The sequence below is a fragment of the Suricata suricatta genome, chromosome 14 (genome assembly GCF_006229205.1).
Source record: "Suricata suricatta isolate VVHF042 chromosome 14, meerkat_22Aug2017_6uvM2_HiC, whole genome shotgun sequence".
Taxonomy (NCBI): Eukaryota; Metazoa; Chordata; class Mammalia; order Carnivora; family Herpestidae; genus Suricata; species Suricata suricatta.
The window spans coordinates 7,293,898-7,317,963 of NC_043713.1; the positions used below are offsets into that span (position 1 = coordinate 7,293,898).

Here is a 24,066-nt window from a genome sequence, read left to right on the forward strand (position 1 = left end):
TCTTCACGACCTTCTGACGTAGATGGTACATGTTATAGATGAGGAGATGGAAATGGTTTCTTTTTCAGAGTCACTTTAAGATTCTACGTTCTTAATCATGTTTTATTGCCAAGGACACCACGACAACAGTCCCAACTTAGAACTTCAGGGAAGGCCTTTGTGTTGATCATAGCTGAACTGAGTCTTAAGTTGTAAGGACGATTTGGGTCAGCAGATAAAGGTAGGGCTTTTATCTGGCAGAAGGCAGAGAATGATAAGGAGGGATGCATAGGGCTCCTAGTGGGGAGGGGGAGGACTGGTGAGGGCTAGCAGGCACCACCGCATGAAACTCAAGGAGGAAGATACAGGAGGGACACTGGTTGGCTCCAGAGCCTGCTCTTAGAGGGCGTTCTTCTTGATGCTGAGTATTTTGGCCTCCCTTCTGAAGGCAGGATGAGCTTGCTCTTCTGTGGGAGAATGCCTGCTGAGGTTTGCACCTGCCGCGGTGGTGGGGCGTGGTTGTGGGCCCCAGTGGTGGGGCGTGGTGGTGGTGGGTGCAGTTGTGGGCCCCAGTGGTAGGGCGCGGTGGCGGTGCAGCACGTTTGTGGGCCATGGTGGTGGGGCGCGGTGGTGGGGCCCAGTGGTGGTGCGGTGCAGTGGCGGGCCACGGTGGTGGGGTGCAGTGGCGGGGTACGGTGGCAGTGGGGTGCGGTAGTGGTGGGCGCAGTGGTGGTGGGGCACGGTGGTGGGGCCCAGTGGCGGTGCAGTGCAGTGGTGGGCCACGGTGTTGGGGCGCAGTGGCGGTGGGGTGCGGTGGCGGTGGGGCGCAGCGGTGGTCTTAGCGGGTGCCCTCAGGTGAAAGGGAGGTGCGAGGACGAGGCTAGCAGCCCTGTGGGGGAGAGCCCCGTCTAGGTAATCATTTCAGATGCTTCCCAGTTTCTACCACTTATTTCATAATGTGTGGATAGCGGAGAACCTGTGTTTACACTATAAATTCCGTTTTATTGAGACTATTTGGAATATTTTGCTAATCTGATTTAATTCTATACTTTCTTTTCATGAAAGTAATGAATATCCTCTAAAGACTGACCTCCCTCCCCCTCATCAACTACTTCATAGCCTTTTGAACAGTTTTAGCCCAGTGAACTAAAACTGTGCACTAGTTTCTGTCGTTTTTTTAATCCTTTCTTTTCTTAAAACATTACCTCTCCTATCCCCCTCTTTTTTTTACTTAGAAGAAATGCTGGAAATAGTGAAAATTGCAAGCCTGATTATTTTTTTTTCTTTTTTCCTTTTTTAATTTAAATCCAAGTTAGTTAACATAGAGTGTAATAATGATTTCAGGAATAGAATTCAGTGATTCATCACTACATATGACACCCAGTGCTCATCCCAACAAGAATCCTCCTTAATGCCCATCACCCATTTAGCCCATCCCCCCATCTCCCTCCGTCAACCCTGTTTTTTCTCTGTATTTAAGAGTCTCTTTTGGTTTGTCTCCCTCTCTATTTTTATCATATTTTTGCTTTCATTCCTCTATGTTCATTTGTTTTGTTTAAAAATTTTTTTTAAATGTTTATTTCTGAGAGAGAGAGAGAGAGAGAGAGAGAGTCTGAGCAGGGGAGGGCAGAGACAGAGGGAGACACAGAATCCAAAAGGCTTCAGGCTTCCAGCTGTCAGCACAGAGGCCAACGTGGGGCTCGAACTCATGAACCATAAGATCATGACCTGAAGTCGGACTTAACCGACCGAGCCGCCCACACTCCCCCATCTGTTTTGTTTCTTAAATTCCACATATAAGTGAAATCATGCAGTATTTGTCTTTTTCTAACTTACTTTGCTAGCATAAAATGTTTTAGTTCCATCCACTTTGTTGCAAGGGCAAGATTTCATTCTTTTTGATTGCCAAGTATTATTCCATTGTATGTCTATACCACGTCTTCCTTATCTGTGCATCAGTTGATGGACATTTGGGCTCTTTCCATACCTGGGCTATTGTTTATAGTGCTTCTGTAAACACTGGGGCACGAGCCCCTTCAAATCAGCCCTCCTGTGTCCTTTGGATAAATGGCTAGTGGTACAACTGCTGGGTCATAGGATAGCTCTATTTTTAATTTTTTGAGGAACCTCCACACTGTTTTCCAGAGTGACTGCACCAGTTTGCATTCCCACCAACAATGCCAAAGCATTCCTCTCCGCTTCCTCGCCAACATCTGTTGTTGCCTGATTGTTAATTTTAGCCATTCTGACAGATGTGAGGTGGTATCTTGGTGGTTTTGATTTGTATTTTCCTGATGATGAGTGATGTTGAGCATGTTTTCATGTGTCTGTTAGCCATCTGGAGGTCTTCTTTGGAAAAGTGTCTATATGTGTCTTTTGCCCATTTCTTCACTGGATTATTTGTTGAGTTTGATAAGTTCTTTATAGATTTTGGATATTAATCCTTTATCTGTTAGGTCATTTGTAAATATCTTCTCCTAGTCTGTCAATTGCCTTTTAGTCTTACTGACTGTTTCCTTTGCTCTGCAGAAGCTTTTAATTTTGATGAGGTCCCAATAGTTCATTTTACTTTTTATTTCCCTTGCCTCTGGACACATGCCAAGTAAGAAGTTGCTGTGGCCAAGGTCAAAGAGGTGTTGCCTGATTTCTTCTCTAGGATTTTGATGGCTTCTGTCTAACGTTTAGGTCCTTCATGCATTCTGAGTTTATTTTTGTGGGTGGTGTAAGAAAGTGGTTCAGGTTCATCCTTCCGCATGTCGCTGTCCAGTTTTCCCAGCACCATATGCTGAAGAGACTGTCTTTTTTCCATTGGATACTGTTTCCTGCTTTGTCCAAGATTAGTTGGCCATAAGTTTGTGGGTCCATTTCTGGGTTCTCTGTTCTGTTTCATTGATCTGTGTGTCTGTTTTGGTGCCAGTACCATACTATCTTGGTGATTACAAGCTTTGTACTACAGCTTGGAGTCTGGAATTGTGATGGCTGCAGCTTTGGTTTTCTTTTTCAGGATTGCTTTGGCTATTCAGGATCTTTTCTGGTTCCATACAAATCTTAGGATTGTTTGTTCTAGCTCTGTGAAGAATGCTGGTGTTATTTTGGTAGGGACTGCACAAAACTGATTATTACAGTACTTTCTTTTTATACTATTTTGAGAAACACTCAGTTCATCTTTGGACTTATTAAGGTTATTTGAAACAATTTACAAGTAAATAGAGTTTTTAGAAAAAGCTCTGTAATATGGAGTTCTTAAATTAATGTTTATGAATTTGAATCGTAACTTGTCAAAGTTAATGTTGAGGAACAGATATATTGTTTGTGGTATATTAAAGTATTATTTTAATGGAGAAGTGCGACGTGGAAGAACAGTATGTCAGTATAGGAGTACTGTCCCTGTGTTTCTGGTTTGTTTTCTTTGGGCTGGTAGTTATTAACGTAACGGTCTCTGGTTTAACTTCTATTAATTTTTAGTTTTTTTCCTTGGGATTAGAGAAGATAGCCTTCGCTATATATTAAAGTTTTCTTTGTGGGTGGGTAAATAGTTTTTGTCACTGTTTCTTGGAAACCTGAGGAGCTGTAGTCTTTGAAATGTTCAGAGTTTATATCTGCTTACTTGTGAGTTAAGCTAAAAGTGACTGGGTTAAAACCTGTAAAACCATTTTTGTTTCAGTAATAGATTTTTTGGATAATATGTGTTTTCCAGACCACAGAGACTCGATTCATCTTGAGTCTTTACTCTTCATTATGCATTTCGTCAAGGGAAAATTATCCCCTTTATCCAATATTTTTTGCCCTGAATTACTCATTGTTCATATTTAATAGATTTTGCTCATATTTTACTACACATTTAATTTTTAACCTCTTATGTTCAAAGATAAAGATACCTTTATTTTTCTTTTTTTATTTTTAAAATGTATTTTTAAATGTCTTTTGTTTATGTGTCAGTTGTTAATTTTTTTCCTCAACATGAAATCATATTTGACTTACAGGAACATTTAAACTTTTTCTTTTGAGACAGTGAGAGAGAAAGCGAGGCTGAGCAGAGGAGGGATAGAGGGAGACAGAGAGAATGTTAAGAAGGCTCCATGCTCAGTGTGAGCGCCACATGGGGCTTGGTCCTAGCACCCTGGGGTCATGACCTGAGCTGAAATCAGGAGGTGGACACTTACCCGAAGGAGCCACCCATGAGCCCCCATTTTAATCCTTTTTTATTGTATAATTCAGTGGCACTGTATACATTCACGTTGTTGTACAATCGTTACCATTATCCATCATCAAAACCTTTATCTCAAATGGAAACTCTGTACCCACTGAATAGTAACACTCCTTTCCCCATTGCCCCCCTCCCCTTGTAACTAATACCCTACATTCTTCTTGATGAACTTGACTGTGGTAGATACTTCGTATAAGTGGAATGAATTGTACACTGTTGCTCGTTATGTATCTGGCTTATTTTACTTAGCATAAAGTTTTCAGGGTTCATTCATGTTGTATCATGTGTCAGAATTTCATTCCTCTCTAAGGCTGAATGACATTTCGCTGTACATGTAGATGGCATGCCGCATTTTATCTGTTCATCTGTCGACTGACACCACCTTTTGGCTATCGTGAACAGTGTTTCCGTGACCAGTGATGCCTAAGTATGTATTTGAGTCCCTGCCCACATGTAGGTCCCTTACCCACATGTGAAATTGCAGGACCATACAGTAATTTTATGTTTAATTTTTGAGGAACTGCCATATTGTTGCCGTAGTAATGGCACCATTTTACATCCTTACCAGCAAGGCACAGAAGTTCCAGTTTCTCTGCATCGCAAACTTATTATTTGTCTTTTTTGTTTGTTTGTTTCAAGTTTTTATTTAAATGTTAGGTAGTTAACATGCAGCGTGTTACTGGCTTCAGGGGTACAATTCAGGGACTCATCAGTTACATAGAGCACCCAGCACTCATCCCAACAGGTGCCTCCCTAATGTCCATCCCCCATTTAGCCCATCCCCCACCCTCCCCACTTCCCAGCGTCTCTCTCGCCACCCCTCAGTTCTCTATTGTGGAGGTTTTCTCATGGTTTGCCTCCCTCTCTTGCTTTTCTTCCCCTTCCCCTGTGTTCGTTCGTTTTGTTTCCTAGATTCCACACGTGAGTGAAATCATATGATACTTGCTTTTCTCCGACTGACTGACTTTACTTCGGGTAGCACGCCTCAGCTCCACCCATGCTGACAGCCATCCTGATGGAGGCGAAGCAGTATCTCACTGTGCCTTTGAGCTTTAATGTAATGTTTTAGGCCTCATTCCTTTTAGTTTTGCTGCCAATATATTCATCCTTGAGTGAAAAAATTTCTGGATACATTTTTATCCTTAGTTTGCAGAGTATTTCCCATTTTGGTTTTCCCACATCCTCCGTGGAAAGGTGAGCGGGAGCTCTCCCGTGCTCCTTTGCTCTGTCTCACCGGTGTTGTTCTTGTACCAGCAGTTTATGGGCGAAAGTCAGCACATGGAAGATGTGTTTTCATCTCCATTGTTGGGATTTGCAAGTTAGCTTTCCCTTTGTCGTTTGTGTATGTCTTCCAATTTAAAGGATAGAACTTCTGGTTAAGTAGTAAGTTATCTAGAAATGTATGATGGCAGAACACTTGGCTGGAAACAACCTTATTATTTGAAGAGCAAACTCATAGACCTTGCTATTTAACTGGTTTGAAATTATCTGACTGCCCCCGTTACATTTCTTTAGTAATTTTAGGTTCATTTTCAAGGCCGGGTTGCAATGCATTTCCCCCATTATTCCTGGCACTGTGTTAGATGTACAGTAAGCCCAGTAATACTTTGTGAGAGATTTACATGCTGATTTGGAACTTATAACAATTAAGTATTAGAAACTAGGAGGAATTTATGTTTCACTAAACTTTTGTATTTATTTTTATTCATTATTCCAATTCATATTAAATACATAAATATTGTTAGTTTGAAAATCTTTAGGTGTGCCCGTTACTCACTTGTGGTGTTTTAAATTATACCAGCAGGTAAAGGTGATTCTCATAGGGAGGAGGAAATTTTTGTTTGGGTTTGTTTTGTTATCCAGTCACAATATTTTAGATGATTCTCCCTGAAATTTTCCACACTGGCTCCTGACACTGGTGGTTCTCCTGTCTCGTGTCTCAATGTCCACAGAAGGAGAGACTGCGCGCGGCGCTGGCGTCCCTGGGGGAAGCCGTGTGCCACCACAGAAGCGGCGTCAGCGCGGACCACGCGGAGGCGGTGCAGGTGCATCACCGGCTGGCCTTCGTGAGCGCGTCCCTGTTCGCGGTGCGCGCGCTGCAGACGCTCCTCCCGGCGGAGCAGGTGAGCGCGGGGCTGCCCGTGGCAGGAGACGTTTCCTCCGCTCCGTTCCCGATTCACAGAGATGACCTTGGCAATGGAGTAACGGAGAAACGGTGTTGACAAATCATTTGACAGAAAAAAACATTAATTCTAAAAAAAATTCTTTTTAAGGTAATTTCTTAAAAGTGTAGTGTAACCGGTTTGGAAAAGTACGCGGTTAATCAGCTGAGCCACCCAGGCACCCCGTGACTGTATTTTTAAATAGAGGTTATATCTCTGAATTTAAATTTTATTTGTAAAACATCTCAAATGATTCATGCACACATGTTTTATAGTGTACTTACTCCAAAAAGAAAGGTATGGCATGTTTTAATGAAGGTATAGGATAAATTACTGCAACTGCAGAATTATTTCCTGTGCCTTTTGGTGTCATTTATTAGACATTTGCCTCTTTTTTCTAGAATTCTGCATAGTATATAAACTCCCATTTTTTCCCATAACATTTACATATGTAATATATTATCAAGTCATCTGGGAAAACAAGAACAAAGCATTAAATTTTAAATTTAGTATTTTGCTTTAGGGAAAAGAGCATTACTCTATTAATTTTAATTTTTAACTTTTATTCATTAGTCATTATGTTTCTGAAGAAACTTTCTGTTTTGAGGAAATTTTCCAGTGTCTAAGCATTATGAATTGAAGAATTCCAGTCATGTAAGACTGTAATTGTATTTAAAATATGGATGTCTCTGGGGCACCTAGGTTGGCTAAGCGTCCGACTTCAGCTCAGGTCACAATCTCATGGTTTGTGGGTTCAAGCCCTGCATCGGGCTCTGTGCTGACAGTTCAAAGCCTTGAGCCTGTCTTCGGATTCTGTATCTTCTTCTCTCTCTGACCCTCCCCTGCTCACGCCCTCTCTGTCTCTCAAAAAAAAAAAAATAAAAAAAATGGATGTCTCACTTTATGTAATAATATCTGGCTGAAAATTAGTAGTGCTACCTTAACTTGTTACTAAGTATTACAAATGATCAGTTTATCTATAGGTTGAAGTATGATGGAAAACATTAATTATACCATATAATTTTGTTTATTGCTTTTTGAATATAGATTTTTTTTCATCTCTGTACTTGTTTGGGCAGGAATCAATCAAAGTAGAAATCAACGATTTGTTTTATTTTGAGTTACTTCAGTGTTAGAATAATGTAAAGCCTCCATGTATATTTTACTTTTTGAAGTTAATTCTTTTTTATTTATTAGTTTTTGTTTTTGAAGTCAAATCACTGTCAGTTTGATACCTTTCTCAAATACATAACTTGGCACGTCATTAGAATAGTAAATAAGGCCACGGAGGAGACTGTGATTAACGTGTTGGTTTATAGATGGTTATAAATGCTTTCATTGATAAACTTAGAGCTTTATATTTTTAATTATTTTTTATTTTTATTTTTTTATGTTTTTTTAATAGTTTATTATCAAATTGGTTTCCCTATAATTATTTTTTAAATGATTATTTAATTTTGAGAGAGACAGAGAGACAGAGCATGACAGGGAGAGGGGAAGACAGAGAGGGAGACTCAGAATCAGAAGCAGGCTCCAGGCTCTGAGCTGTCAGCACAGAGCCCGATGCAGGGCTTGAACCCACAAACCATGAGATCATGACCTGACCCAAGTCAGATGCTCAACTGACTGAGCCTCCCAGGTGGCCCATAAACTAAGAACTTTAAAGTGAGATGCAAACAAAAATCCTGTTCTATTGCTGTTAAATGCCTTTCGGTATATATGAATACAAGCCTGTGCTGCCCTCGTCTGTCGCTGGCCCACCAAAAATTTAAATGTGGTTTGGATTCTGAAACGTACAGCCCGGAGAGTGGTTTTTAAATATTTGCGTTGCCACCTGCCCAATACGTAATTTGGAAGTTGGAAAATGATACTGTGAATCTTTGTAGAGGTTTCTTGGATTTGAAAGTTTGGGCAAGATGACCCTGAAGGCCTTTTTGAAATGGGTAATTACTGGTTTGCAAAGATTTTGAAAAATACCTATCAACAGGCTAAAACGATGAGTTGGTAATTGTACGAAAAACAATCTGGTTTGATAAATCAATTTGGTAAGAAATCAGAGCTAAAACTACTGGCGCTGTGCTTGGAGCAGCATCCAGAGCATTGTAGGTACGTCTGGGCTCTTGCCCAGCGGCCTGCCGATACAGAATTTATACTACAAGCCTCTGATTGTTCACTGAGATACATTTATATCCCTCATAATTTGCTAAAACTGATAGATTCAGAACACACTTCTTAAAGTGTAATGTGCAAACAGATCACCTAGAGATCTTGTTAATGAGATCTTGCATATTCTGATCAGTTAGTTCTGGAACAGGACTTGAAAGTCTGCATTTTCGAAAGCCCTTGTGTAATGCCTTGCCTGCTCTGGGTGGGAAGGTTCAGATAAAGGAATGTTATGTACCTCCCGCCGCTCCCCTGCCCCCCACTACCCGCATTCGAGATAGTGTTGTTGATTCTTTTTATCTAATAGTGGTGCTGGATTTGCCCTGGAGCATCTTCAGTTTTAGTTTTGAGTGACATGTGAATACTGATAGATGTAGACGGCTGTCTTCAGTCTGTTGACTGTGGTCCGTCCACTGGGCCATGCCGGGATTAAACTTGAGACCGTAGCATGGCCCTTTGGGTTGCTGAGATGACGAGGTTTCAGATGTCAGTATGAAAGTGAAGATGTCAGAATTTCTTAGAGATGCGGTGAACAGAAAGAAAGGAAATTAATATTTTTACGTGACACTGCTGAACATCAGGTCCGTGCTTAATTCTCACCTCAGCTACTCTTAATTCTCTGACTAAAGTCCCAGGAAGCTCTTTTGAAACTAGAACCCAGTGCTTTGGCAATTAGATTCATGAGGCTTTAATATCTTAGCACAGTGCCCAGCTCCCAAAGTCTCCTTTGCTAATTCTTCTTTCTCTTTCTAACCTTTGAAAGGAGTAAAACTCAGGACTGACCCATTTGTGGTTTCTAAATAGCATCTGTCTGCTGACACCCCTGCGATTTAAGGTTCCCGACCGCGTGTGTCTGCAAACTCCTAGACTCAGCATCCTTGTTGGACAGCTTTGCTTGGGCGACAGTCGATATTTCCAGCGTCACATGTCTCAGCCCTAGTTCTGCGCTCCTCTGTCCTTCCTGGAGTCTTCCCTCCCTGGCCGAAAGCACCTTCGTTCTTCCGGTGGATTGTTGGGCCGGCAGAGAGAACGCTCAGGGTCAAACTTGATTCCCGTCTTTCACGTACTCCTAGATCCTGTCCCTCTGCACAATGTGTCGTTTCTTCCTGGACGTCTCTATGGAATCTGAACACTGCTTGCCGTTCCCTCCGCTGTGACCTGTTCGAGGACCTTTCTCGCCCAGGTGTTGCAGCAGCTTCCACCGCTGCCCTTTCCCGTCTGTTCCCGTAGACTGCTCTTGACACGTGCTTGAAATCTCCCAGTGCTTCCCCAGGGGCAGGTCTTTCGGTGACCCCGAGCCCCGCCTGGCCTGCTGTGTTTGCTGCGCCCCCGCCCCCGCCCCTCAGAGGTAGCGTGCTGGCCTCCTTGTCTCTGGGCCTTTGTGCTTGCAGTTCCCTCTCCTGTGGGTGCTTTTCTGCCAGACATCCACATGTCCCCCCATCAGAGAGGCCTCCCCCTGCTGCTCCAGAGTGGGCACACTTCCCATCCTGTGTCCTGCTGCAGCCCCAGGAATGCCGCTTGGCATAGGGTAGGGGACACAGTGGGGGCCCAGCAAGTATTTGCTGAGTGACAGACAGTAGGTGAGCAGATCTTCTTTGCCTCTCTTTTTCCCTCCTAAGAGAGTTCTTCACAGAATCATGAAATTTCTCTCGATTTTCTAATAGCTGCTGTCTTGATAGTAGGGGTTTTATTTCATGTTTACATAAAACTAAAAATTTGATTCCTGTAGTTTCTGATATGTATTTGGCAACTTTATTTAATTTAGAAGCATCGTTTGGCTGATTCAGCCCTTAATCTTAGATTTCAGGCAGTTAACAATTGTTCTTAAAGTAGGATGTGCATGAAATGAATGGTGACCCAGCCTGCCCCTTAATAAAGACAGCATTTTAGCCAAAGTAGTAAGCTCCTCAAAGCATTGAATTTTTAATCCTGTTTCCTTAATTGATTCATAGAATCCTGTCACCAGATTCGAATCAGTAAAAAACAACCCAAACAAACAGTCCTTTCAACTTTAAATCAATTCATGTAAGGTTACAAAATGTGTAATATTTCATTTGGGCTTGTTGATTTTATACTAATTAAGGGTCACTCCTCTCTGAATGTTTTAGAACTATTGTTGCATTTCCCCTTTCCCCTCTAAAATATGAACTAAACAAAAAATCAATTTCTGTTCAAATCAATCTATAGTTGTGTTTGATTTAGTGTTGTTCAATTCAGCGTGCAGTTAATAAGCCCTGGGTTATGTGTTCAGCTTCGGTGGAGAAGCACTCTTGTTCTCGGGAGTTTATTGCATTATTCTACAGGTTTATGTGCACGGCATGAAGTTCTTAGATCACAGAGCCTCCTGCCTTCAGTTTCTGAGCAGAGATATAAACAAGGTTCACGGCCTGGGGGGAGAGTGACTCTGGTTGTTGGTTTGGGGAAGAGGGAAGTATCCTGTGTGCCAGGCTTTTGGAAAGAGTTGAAATTGGGACTTGCGTTGTTCTGAGCAAAGAAAAATTATGTTGAATAAGACATAGAAGTGAGTGGTTGGTGTATTAAGAGGTAGAATTTTCTTTGGAAAATCACAGACTTTGTGATAGAGAATGATTAAAAGTTGAGTTAGCTATATTAAAATCACAGCCTACCATATCTTTCTAAAACAATTTCTAACTTGTTTTTTATTTATTAAGGCAAGCCGCTTTTTACCGGAACCTATGTCAGCAGCGTTATTTTTAGTTTCTCTGGACATGCCTATTTCTTTGGAATATCCACATATTCACGAAGCTGTTGTGGCATATTTGGAACAGCTGAATTCTGAAAACTACAGTATTTATAAACAAACTGCGGAGGCCGTTTACTCAATCGAATGTACCTGTAACTTCCTGTCTGAAGTTGGGAAGGAGGTAAAAAGTTCTGTAAATGTCTTCCAAATAGTCCTTTGGAAAAACATTTAGAAAACGTAACCTATGCCTACAAACTGATGGACATATAACAGTCGAATGGTGGGGGTGGGATACATAATTACTGCGTTCCCATTTTCCAGATTGAAGTCAGTACAGGTCAAACAAAGACTTTAGAAGACTGATTGGTGTACATTGATGAGACCCAGTGGTTTTTGGAAAGGCAGTAATTATCTACGTCTTAATACTTAATAGAGAGTTCCTTTTTGAAGTGACTTACTTTGTGCGAACACAGTGACAACTGGCACAAACCACTCTCAGGGCCATTTTAGTGCTTCTCCATAGACATATTTGTTTCTTTAATATTTTATAGACTCATTACATATACAAAGAGCCTGATTTTTCATTAAATAAAATCATGAAGTAGATGCAATGTTTAGGTGCAGTGTTATAACAATGATTATGTATTGTTTTTTATCCCTTTTGGAGATACTTTTTGGATATTTAGTATGTCATCAGTGAAGGGGGTTTATGAGTTTTAAAATTGACACTGACTCAGTAGTTGTTTACGGTTTGAAAGTACCAAAATGGGTGCTACAGATCCTAAACAACTAGGAAATAAATTTTTATTCCTTTTGTTTCCTACAGTGGAAGCTATCTCAAGCTCTCAGTTCTAATTTTCCTTTATTTACTGGTTATTTTTTCCTTTTCTTTTGCCATTCCTCACTGCTACTGGCTTCTTGTTCCTTCCACGATAGAAGTTCAGAATGTCAAGTTATTCCTGTGACACTCTGCCTGGGCAGTTAATCATGATGCTTTATGTTCGTAGAGGCGGGGAGGGTGTAGAAGAGGTGAGGAGGTGGAGGCGGGGAGGGTGTAGAAGGGAAGTGCATCATACAACACATGAGTCCTGCCTCGAGTCTGCTGCTAGGAGGGAGAGAGGGCTGCAGACTGGCATGGAACAAGGCCACTCGATCGTAACCGTGAGGCTACTTCGAGGTAAAAAATAGTCTCCTGTGGCATTTAGCTAGGAAGCTCCCCCGCGTGGCTGACAGTTTTCGTTACTGTTAGGAAAGTGGACTTAAGCAAATGTGAACAGTCTCGGGGTCCTTGAATGATCTAATTTCTTGAGGTTGCTTAGTTAGCTGTTGAGAATTCTACTGTATGTGAACTTGACATTTACTGTTCCATTCTGCTGTTTTTGTAGGGAGAGAAGAACCTCTTAGAGTTAGTGGAGCTGGCAGACCAAGGCTTGCGAAGCTTTCCCTGTCATCAGCATCTGCCCCTAATAAAGGAGACCGTCTGCATGTGTTCAAAGATGTAACGTTTGCTTTCTCGCTGTGCTTACGTCAGTAGAGGACGTGTTGTGTGTGTGTGCGCTTAGGCAACATGAAAGCAGAACCGGCCTTATTGTTACTGGCTTTTTGATTAAAATTCTTTTTATATATGTTTGACCTCTGAACTGTAGATGTGTAGCTGCATTAGGGCAGTTAGCTATTTTATAGGGTAAACCGTAAAAATGCCACACCTACAATCAAAATGAATTATCCTGGGACTTTTTATACATTTGTTTTGGTGTCTAAACAAACCAAGTATTCAAGCATGTTTGTTTATTTATTTGTTTATTTATTTTATTTATCTCTAAAGTTTTGATTAATAACTTAAATTGAGGGTTTTTTCTACTGTTTTTTCTTTTTTTTTTTTATTAATAGTTAATTGTCAAATTGGTTTCCATGTAACACCCAGTGCTTCTCCCCACAAGTGCCCTCCTCCATGACCATCACCCCCTTCCCTCCTCCCCCTTCAACCCTCAGTTCCTTTTCAGTATTCAATAGCCTCTCAAGTTTTGTGTCCCTCTCTCTCCCCAACTCTTTCCCTCTTCCTCTTCCCCTGGTCCTCCATTAGGTTTCTCATGTTCTCCTGTTAGACCTGTGAGTGCAAACATATGGTATCTATCCTTCTCTGCCTGACTTATTTCGCTTAGCATGACACCCTCAAGGTCCATCCACTTTTTTAAATGTAAGTTTCATTGCTTCCTACCTTTGTCCTATATGGATTTTTAGAATGTGTCATGCACTGTTAATTTATTTTGAAGAGATTGGAGCAGATTCCTATGTAGGAAAGTGAATTCCATGAGAATAAATATTGATTAAGCATGGGATTTATTTGTTTCTTTATTACCTCACAGTTACTGTGCTTGTGTGTGTGTGGTAAGAACATTTAAGATCTGTTTTCTTAACAAGTGTCAAGGATACAATATAGTATTATTAACTCTGGTCCTTACAGAGTACGTTAGATCTCCAGAACTTATTCATTCTGAGTAACCGAAACCTTTTGAACAACTTGCTGTATTTCCCCTGTTCCTCATTCCCGGGCGCCACCATCCTGCTCTCTGCTTCTAGGAGTTTGAGCCCCTTCGATCACACCTGTAAATGCGGTCATGCAGTGTGTTTGTCTTTCCGAACCTGGCTTATGTTACTTCGCATAATGGCCTCCTGCTTCATCCACGTTTTCACAAATGTTGTCACAAATGATGGGATTTCCTTCCTTTTTAAGGCTGAATAATATTCCATTGCACATATACACCACATTTTCTTTACTTGTGTATCCGTTGACAGACAGTAGGGTTGTTTCCATATACGGTTACCCTGGACCGATCCAGGTTTGAACTGTGAGGCTAATGCAGAATTTTTTCAGAAAATATATGTGGTGTACTATACACGCCTTTTCCCTTCTGATTGTTTAAACTTTTTTTCTCTAGCTTTCTTTATTATAAGAATACAATGTATAATGCATATACCATACAAAATATGTGTTATCGACTGTTAAGTTATTGGCACGGTTTCTGGTCAACAGTAAGCTATTAGTAGTTGAGTTTTTGAGGAGTCAGAAGCTATACATGGGTTTTTAACTGCATGGAGGTCGGTGCCTCTCACCCCTGTGTTGTTCAGAGGTCAGCTGTATTGGTTGTTATTCATAACACTGGGATGAACATGGGAGAACAGATATTACTTTGTGATACTGATTTTATTTCCTTTGGATTTATAATGAGAAGTAGGATTGGTGGATCATATGGTAGTTCTATTTTCAATTTTGAGGAAACTGTACAGTTTTCCATAATGGCTATATCAATTTACATTCCAAATATGGGTTTTTAAAGACTTTTTCAGGTACTTAAAAAAATTTTTTTTGATGTTTATTTTTGAGAGAGGGAGAGAGAGAATGTGAGCGGGGAGGAGCAGAGAAAGGGAGACAGACTCTGAAGCAGGCTCTGAGCTGTCAGCACAGAGCCTGACGTGGGGCTTGAACTCATGAACCATGAGGTCACGACCAGAGCCAAAGTTGGACGCTTAACTGGTTGAGCCACCCAGGCACCCCTTTGGGTACTTTTTAAGAGACTATTTTCTGCCTTGAAACGAGTGATTGGGGAAATATTAATATTGGGTTAGTCGAATAAGATCCCAGTTAGAGGAATTGGAGTAGGAAGAAACCCTTTCCAATATTCTTTTCAATCTCTTTAGTAACTCACTCACCTTAGATGTCTTGGATGTTTTACCTTTCTCCCAGCTGGAAATCGGCACAGGCCAGTCCATTACTTCAAGGAGAAAGTCAGAAGGTGTTGCTCCGAATGTTGTCTCACCCATTACTGCAAGTGAAGGTTGAAACTTACAACTGCTGTTTGGAAATTATTAAGGTGGGTTTTTGGTTTTTGTTTTATTTTGTTGTGTTTTGGGTGGGGAGAGCTAATAGTGGATAGATTCTTCCTCCTTCCTTCCTTCCTTCCTTCCTTCCTTCCTTCCTTCCTTCCTTCCTTAGCATTTTATTTTATTTTTAAAGTAGGCCCCGTGCCCAATGTGAAGCTTGATCTTATAACCCTGATATCAAGAGTCTCATGCTCTACCTACTGAGCCACCCAGCCGCCCCTGGATTTTCTTATTAAAACTAAAATTAACAGGGTGTGTGTGTGTGTGGAGGGGGGAGTTCCTGGATGGCACAGTTGGTTAAGCATCTAACTTCAGCTCAAGTCATGATCTCACAATTTGGGGGTTTGAGTCACACATCGGGTGGGCTCTGTGCTGACAGCTCAGAGCCTGGAGCCTGCTTCAGATTCTGTCTCCCTCACTCTCTGCCCTTCACCTTCTTGTGCTGTCTCTCTCTCTCTCAAAAATAAATAAACATTAAAACATTTTTTTTAAAAACAGCAACTTTAAAATTAGGGATGGCTGGGTGGCTGAGTTGCTCAGTCTAACTCCAGCTCTTGATTTTGGTTCCAGTCATGATCTCACAGTTCATGAGTTTGAACCCACACCGCATGGAGCTTGCTTGGGATTCTCAATCTTTTTCCCTCTCTCTGCTTCTCCCACACTCTCGTTTTCTTTCTCCTCTCTTGAAAATAAATAAACTTAAGAAAAACACTGTATGCAGAAAAAGCATTTGATAAAATACAGCATCCTTTCTTGATAAAAACCCCCAAGAAAGTAGGGATAGAAGGATCATACCTCAAGATCATAAAGACCATAAATGAAAGACCCACCACTAACGTCATCCTCAATGATGAAAAACCATGAGCTCTTCCCTTAAGGTCAGAAACACGACAAAGATGTTCACCCTCACCACTGTTAGTCAACATAGTTTTGGAGTCTTAGCCTCAGCAATCAGACAACAGAAGGAAATAAAAGGCATCCAGATTGGCAAAGAGAAAGTAAAACTTTCACTCTTTGCAGATGACCTGATATTCTGGTAAACCCAATGACTTCAAGAAACTGCTAGAACTGATACATGAATTCAGTAAAGTCACAGGATATAAAATCAATGTACAGAAGTTGGTTGCATTTTTATACACCAGTTACAAAGCAGCACAAAGAGAAATCGAGGAATCGATCCCATTTACAATTGTACCAAAAACTGTAAAATACCTTGGGTTAAACCAAGCCAAAGAGGTGAAAAATCTATACACTGAAAACTATAGAAAGTTTATGAAAGAAATTGAAGATGACACAAAAAATGGAAAAACATTCCACGCTCCTGGATTGATACTACTCAAGGCAATCTCCATATTCAGTGCAATCCTTATTAAAATAACACCAGCATTCTCCACAGAGCTAGAACAAACAGTCCTCAAATTTGTTTGGAACCAGAAAAGGCCCTGAAGAGCCAAAGCTATCCTGAAAAAGAAAACCAAAGTTGTAGGCATCACAATTCCAGACTTCAAGCTGTATTACAAAGACGTAATCATGACAGTATGATACTGGCACAAAAACAGATCAGTGGAACAGAATAGAGAACCTAGAAATGAACTCACAAACATATGACCAACTAATCTTTGACAAAGCAGCAAAGAATATTCAATGAAAAAACACAGCCTCTTCAGCAAATGGTGTTGCGAAAATTGGACAGCAAAATGCAGAAGAATGAACTTGGACCACTTTCTGATACCATACACAAAAATAACTCAAAATGGATGAAAGACCTAAATATAAGACAGGAACCCATCAAAATCCTAGAGGAGAAAACAAGCAACAGCCTCTTTGACCTCAGGTGCAGCAACCTCTTACTTGGTATGTCTCCGGAGGCAAGGGAAATAAAAGCAAAAATGAAATATTTGGACCATGTCAAGATTAAAAGCTTATGCAGAGCGAAGGAAATAATCAGCAAAACTAAAAGGCAAGCGACAGAATGGGAGAAGATATTTTCAAATGACATCAGATAAAGGTTAGTATCCAAAATCTATAAAGAACTTATCAAACTCAACACTTCTGCCCCCCCCAAAAAAAGTCCACTGAAGAAATGGGCAAAAGACATATATCGACACTTTTCCAAAGGAGACATCCAGATGGTTCACAGACATATGAAAAGATGGCCAACGTCACTCATCATCAGGGAAATACAAATCAAAATTACCATGAAATACCACCTCACACCAGTCAGAATGGCTGAAATTAACCACTCAGGCAACAACAGATGTTGGTGAGGATGCGGAGAAAGAATCTCTTGCACTGCTGGTGGGAGTGCAAACTGGTGCAGCCGCTCTGGAAAACAGTGTGGAGGGTCTTAAGAAAATGAAAACTAGAGCTACCCTACGACCCAGCAATTACACTGCTAGGTATTTACCAAGGGATACAGGTTTGCTGTTTTGAAGGGGCACATGCACCCTGATGTTTATAGCAATACTATCGACAGTAGAGTATGGAAAGAGCCCAAGTGTCCATCAATATATGTGCATGACACCCATATATATACATACCATGGAGTATTAGTCAGCAATCAAAAAGAATGAAATCTTGCCATTTGCAACTTCATGGATGGAGCTGGAGGATATTATAAGCAAAATTAGTCTGAGAAAGACCTATCATATAACTTCACTCATATGAGGAATTTAAGATACTAAACAGATAAACATAAGGGAAGGGAAGCAAAAATAGTACGGCAACAGGAAGGGGAACAAAACATGAGAGACTCTTAAGTATGGAGAGCAAACAGGGTTGCTGGAGGGGTTGTGGGTGGGGGGTCGGCTAAATGGGTGAGGGGCAATACGGAATCTACTCCTGAAATCATTGTTGTGTCATATGCTAACTAACTTGGATGTAAGTTAAATAATACATAAATTAATTAAGACATGTTATTTAATGATGGAAGTCTTGTAAGAAAATGTTGATTTCTATCATGTATTCAAAAGAGATTTCTCTGCTCAGGAAAAAATTTAGGTTATTTGACTTGAATGTTATAGTGTTAGCTCTGTTTTCTTCGTAATATTTTTCTCTTTAAGAAAATACCTTTTTATCTTTTTAAGTTATAAAACGTTTCAGCATAGAATAGTACATAAAATATTAACTATTTCAGTATTGAAAAGAATATTGTACATAGATCAGTATTGAAAGATATGTTTATGAGTACTCTGAAAATATACTCTTATGTTTATCATTCTTGTAAATACTAGATGAAAGAGATGTTTACATTTTGCCAGTTTTGCTTCCGACCCTCTTTTAAATTCAGAGAAATAAAAATATTAGTTACAACTGAGGCTTCTTTCCTTTTTCCTCTTCTTTCATCCACCAAGACAATCACTCTTACAAAGTTGGTGTTTGTCCTTCCATCCATGTGTTTTATATATTTGTACTACGTATATGTGTCTTTATAAATAATATATACACTTGTTTTTTCTGCTTAAAAAAGTATATAATTTCATAGTGTACATATGTTTTGTTAGCTGATGGCTTTCGTTTAATAGTTGGACTCAGATCTTACCAGTTCATTCATCTTAATTGCTCTTTAGATTGAAAATACTTTCTACGTATTGATACATATTTCAGTTCATTCTACTTTTTACTAGAATAAGGATTTCAATATATTCATTGACAGTCTGTAACTGATAGTACATGCATGCCTTGATTTTACCTTATTCTTGAATGATAGTTCAGGCGGATAGAGAACTATGGATCTGTTGCTGTTTTTCTGTAGCACTTTGCCAAGAATGTTTTGTTCTTGTTTGGCTTCTATCATTGTTGAGAAGTCTGCTATCAATTAAATTATAATTTCCTTGTGTGTGTGTGTGTGTGTGTGTGTGTGTGTGTGCGCACACATGTTGTCTGGTTGTTTTTAACAGCTTTTCCTTGTCTCCAGTGTTCTGTAGTTTCCTTACAGTGTGCCTTTATGTTCATTTTTATTTATCTTGTGTAGCACTCTTTAGCTAAAAGACTCATTTCTGCCTTCATTTCTGGATAATTCTTCATCACTGCCTTTTATCGTATCCTTACTGCTCTCTCCAAATAGAACTCTCATTTGATCTCGGTAGGCGTGCCTTTCAAGTCCTCTTTCACATTTTCCGTATCTTTTTTTGATTTGTTTGGATGGAACTCCTCAGTGCAGTCATTCAGTATGCTAGTTCTTTCCTCAGCTATGTCTAATTTGCTTTTTAAAAATTGTAGTAAAATATACATAACACAAAATTTACCACTTAATCGTGTACAGTTAAGTGTCATTAAGTGTGTTCACATTGTTGTGCAACTGTCATCATTTTCCATCACCAAAACTTTGGAAGTCTGTACCTATTAAACAGTAACTTCCCAGTCTCCCTTCCACCGGCCCCTGGTAGCCATCATTCTACTTTCTGTCTTAGTGAGACTGTGCTTGGTACCTCGTATAAATGGAATCATAGAGAATTTCCTTTTTTTTTACTTAGTGTGATGTTTTCAGGGTTCATTTATGTTATAGCATATATCAGAATTACATTCCTTTTTAAAGGCTGTATAATATTCTGCACGTAAATATCACATTTGTTGAAGCCCACCCTCTGTTCGAGGAGATTTGGGTTGTTTCCCTCTTTTGGCTGTTGTGAATGATGCTTCGTTGAACGTGGACATACAGATGTTTGTTTGAGTCCCTGTTTTTATTTCTTTTGAGTGTGTGTCCAGAAGTAGGATTGCTAGATCATATGGTAGTTCTATTTTTAATTTTCTGAGGACCTGCCATGCTGGTTTTCATAGTGGCTGCCCCACTTTACGTCCCTACCAGTAGTGCATAGAGCTTCCAGTTTCTCTGCATGGTCCCCAATAGTTGCTACTTTTTGGTTTTTTTCTTTTTAAAAATATATACGTATTTTTAAAAGTTTATTTATTTATTTTGAGAGAGAGAAAGCATTTGTGTAGGGGAGGAGTGGAGAGAGGAAGAGAAAATCCCAGGTAGGCTACAAGCTCACAGTGTAGAGCTGGACACAGAACTGGGTTCTACCAACCAAGAGATCATGACCAGAGCCAAAATCAAGACTCCAAGGCTTGGATGCTTAGCCGACTGAGCCACCCAAGTGCCCTTGTTTTTTCTTTTTTATAAATATCAACCACCTTGATCTCATCATTGTTGCTTTTAATTTATTCATCAAGTTTTAAATTTTACTTACTGCATTTTTCATTACTATACTTTTTCTTTGCTTTTTTAAAATACTTTTTAAAATATTTTATTTTTGAGAGAGACGGTATAATCAGGTGAGGGGCAGAGAATGAGGGGAACAGAGGACCCGAAGCAGGCTCCACACTGGCAGCACAGAGCCTCATGTGGGGCTTGAACTCACGAACCATGAGACCATGACCTGAGCCGAAGTTGGAGGCTCAACCATCTGAGCCATCCAGGCGCCCCTCTTTGTTTCTTTTTTAACTTACTGTTTTCCTAAAAGTCTTTCATTTTCTTCTTTTGCCTCTTTGAAAATTTTAAACATACTAATTTTATAATCTTATTTAGATCATTCTATTATATGGAATGCTTTCATTTATTATGGCTATTGAATCTCTTTTATGTTGTTTTCAGCAGATGCGTGGCTTTTGATTGTAAGGTTATCTTTGGCAGGTAGTTTATACTGTGGGATTCTGATATTCTGTAGACAGTGGTTTCATAAGTGCTTCTGCCTAGTTTTCAGGGATTTGACAGAGTTGGTAAGTACCATAGCCTGGAAAGGCTTGGTAGGAAGTTATATCTTCATTTAATATGTTGAAGTACATCAACAAGTAATATGTTGATGAGTACATCAAAAGAGCTGGTGGAGAGGGAAAGGTAGAGGGTGACAAATGGCTAATTAAGAGACGCTAGTGCCTTTGAAAGTTGAAGGCTTTGGGATCTAGAATATTGATGGCTAATTGAACGTAGGTGGGCTTAGGTGTAGCAGCAAGTTGAATTCCATATCCTCTTTGAGATTGAGAGTAAGTGGTATTTGCAATGTGTTTGAAATGATTGGTGTGAGTGGAGGTTTGATACGATCAAGTAAGAGGATTTGGGAGTTGCACTGAGAGCTCAGTTGATTGTCTTAATAATCTTATTAGTGAAACTAGTCTACTTTTTATGGTTATCTTTGGCTAGCTATTTGTGGTTTGGGAGAAGGTGAACGTTTGGATCCGTGGATCATTGAGGTTTTTCCTTGAGGATGGGAGGGAAGGCCTTTGGTGAAAGTGAGCTACAGAGTTGAAGTGATAGCCCATAGAATCAGAGGAAGTAAAGGCCAGAGGGAAGGAAGTAGGAGGGATTACACACGGGAGGTCAAAGAAGTAGTATGTTACAAAGTGTTAAGCAAGGTAGAAACCTGTATTCATGATTTTAGAGGGAACCCCATGAAAGCTAAGTTGAAGTGTTCCTGAGACATGGGGCAGGTAACGTTGTTGAGATGAGTAGGTCCAGAAGCTGAGATCCGTGTGTGTGGGATTGTCCTTACACTCAGAACTTTGGGATGGCGGAATTGGCTTTGATGTTCAGATCCTTGACGTGGATTTAAAATAATTCCTTGGAATGCCTTGCCAACCACCATAAAGCTTTGAATTTTATTCTAAGTACAGTGAGAAGCTATGAATGATTTGATCTGATTACCTTTTTTAAAAAAAGATCACTCTTCCTATTGTGTGGAGAATCCATTGTCAGGGGTCCAGAGTGGGAGCAAATTCCGTCTAAGCCAGTTCCACTGTAGTGGCCCCAGTGAGATATGATGATGTGCAGTGCAGGGAAGACAGTGAATTCAGGACACGTTATGGTCGGAGAGGTGGTTGGTCTGCTGGTAAGGGGAGGAGGGTATAGAAAGTGTCAAGCGGGAGTTCTGGGGTTTGGGATTTAGTAGTTGTCCCCAGTGTTGGATTGTGGATTGGATAGAATTGTTTGAACCTGTTAAAATTTGAGATGCCTTTTTACATCTAATTGGAGATGCTAATTAGATGATTGAATACAATAATAATAATAATAAGATGGTGGCAGTAATAGTGATAACAACTCACACTTATTCTGTATATCATGTACTTTTATAAATGTATTCTCTCACTTAATCTTTATAACAACACTATGAGGTATGTATTATCTCTTGAAAAATCAGAGATGCTATGGACTTGTCCACAGTCTAGAAGTAGTAACTAGAGTAAGTAAAGCTGGACTTGAACCTAGGTAATCTGACTCCTAAACTCCATTCTTAAGCTTTATTCCAAACTGTCTCTGGAGCGTGCAGCCCAGACTGGCTGTAAAATTTTGAGTCATCAGCACAGAGATGGTGCTGAAAGCCACAGGCCGAGGTGGGTCATCTGGTGGGAGCCCAGGAGGTGAGGCCCGGAGGGTCTAACGAGTTGGAAGGTGGCCGCAGCAGGAGCCACGGAAATAGAGACGTGTCTGAGGGGAGAGGGGAGTATGGTATCCTGGGCGGAGGCAAATGACGGCAGGGGTGAACCCATTGGGTTTGGCGTCACGGAAGTTGACAGGAGGCTTCTGTGGGGCCTGACGTCCCGCTGGTGTGGGTGGAGGGCAACCTGGGACCAAGTCAGGACTCGTGCTGTGTTGCGATGGGGAACTGGAAGATGGCCTGTTAGCAGCAGGGGCGTGTTGGGTCCGGGGACCCCGAGAGTGTGTGTCAGAGTCATGGGACCAACCCTGGGAAGAAAGGAAGTGCCAGTGCTTGGAGAAGCAGCACGCAGGTGCAGGAACTGAATCATGGTGCAGGGAGGCGCTCAGGATGCAGGTCGGCAGGCAGGAGTGGTCTTCCATGGGATTCCTGGTGCGTTCTGGGTGGTAAACAGACCGGTATAGGTAAGCTGACTGTTTAGTGATGAGAGAAGAAGGGTATTTCATAAAGGATTACATCTTATTCCCATTAAGAAACTGAAGGTCAGAGAGTTTAGGTGTTTGGAGGAAGTAAGTGACAGAGCCTTTATTAAACCATAGGCCAAGGCTATGCTCTTTCAAAAGCTCGGAACATACAGTTGGTGTCTGACATGAAGTTAAAGTATAGAGAGAGATATATGTATGTGTATATATAGATACGTGTGTGTATGTGTACATGTGTGTGTGTGTAACTTTTTGATCTCTGAATTATTGGTAGTGGTTAGGAAGTAGAATTTTGCAGCATGCAGAAAATTTCATTTCTGAGTCTTTGTTGATTTTATTTTTACCTTTAAATTCTATGAATACTTCAGGGAGCTTTTTTCCCCCTTTCTCATCTGAGGCAGTCCCTAAGAAAATGTTTTTCTCTAGCTCAGATTGAGAAAAGAATTGTGATTATGAGTCTGTACTTGTATTCAGTGATGTGTTATCAATATGTTGATGATAAATGTCATGCATATGTGTTGTCCTTCCTTCCCCCCCAAAACTCCAAGTCTATTTTCATTTGAATTTTGTTTTTCTTTCTCAAATCTCAGTAAGCAAAATGTAAACACCCTGGGATCAGTTTATTATGGTATTTTTTTTATTCTTGTCATTATGAACAGTGGTAAGAGATTATGATTGCCTCAGGAGTTTGGTTATTTATCAAAAGTCTGCTTGTTGGCAGAAAGTAACATAACACATATATCACGTAGACTCAAAAACTCGGGCAAGAGGAAGTTTTTTGTCCTCTATGCGGTAAAAGCAAAGTTTCAATGAAGTGAAAAACTGTAAGCAGAAGAAAGGCATCCCTTGGAGAGCTAGCATCACTACAGATTTTTAAAATTATTTTACAGGAATGTTTAGGTGTCCATAACGTCACTAAACCTGTGTCTTCACTTTGTAACGGAATTCATTTTCTACTTCACCCGAAAGTTCTGTATGAAATCTCTGCATTTGGCCTTCAGGAGCCCAAAACTGAGGTATGCCGTGTTAAGAGTAAATGCAAAAGACCAGTGTAATTATATGATACTCAGTTAAGTGAAGATAATATTCTCCTATAACTAGACAGTGTGATGAGAAG

The 24,066-nt window shown here is 40.4% G+C and overlaps 1 protein-coding gene across 7 annotated transcripts in view; it reads left to right on the forward strand.

Moving 5' to 3' along the window:
• Nucleotides 1-24,066, forward strand: part of RTTN (rotatin) — a 146,723-nt gene that overhangs the window by 20,889 nt on the left and 101,768 nt on the right. For 6 of the 7 annotated variants that reach the window (XM_029921776.1, XM_029921777.1, XM_029921773.1 and 3 more), the window contains exons 11-15: nt 6,139-6,309; nt 11,184-11,396; nt 12,601-12,713; nt 14,961-15,087; nt 23,840-23,965. In XM_029921776.1, the coding sequence (XP_029777636.1) occupies nt 6,139-6,309; nt 11,184-11,396; nt 12,601-12,713; nt 14,961-15,087; nt 23,840-23,965 (750 nt within the window). Of the gene's footprint in view, nt 1-6,138; nt 6,310-11,183; nt 11,397-12,600; nt 12,714-14,960; nt 15,088-23,839; nt 23,966-24,066 lie in introns of those variants that run through there. The other variant, XM_029921779.1, reaches the window with a different exon arrangement.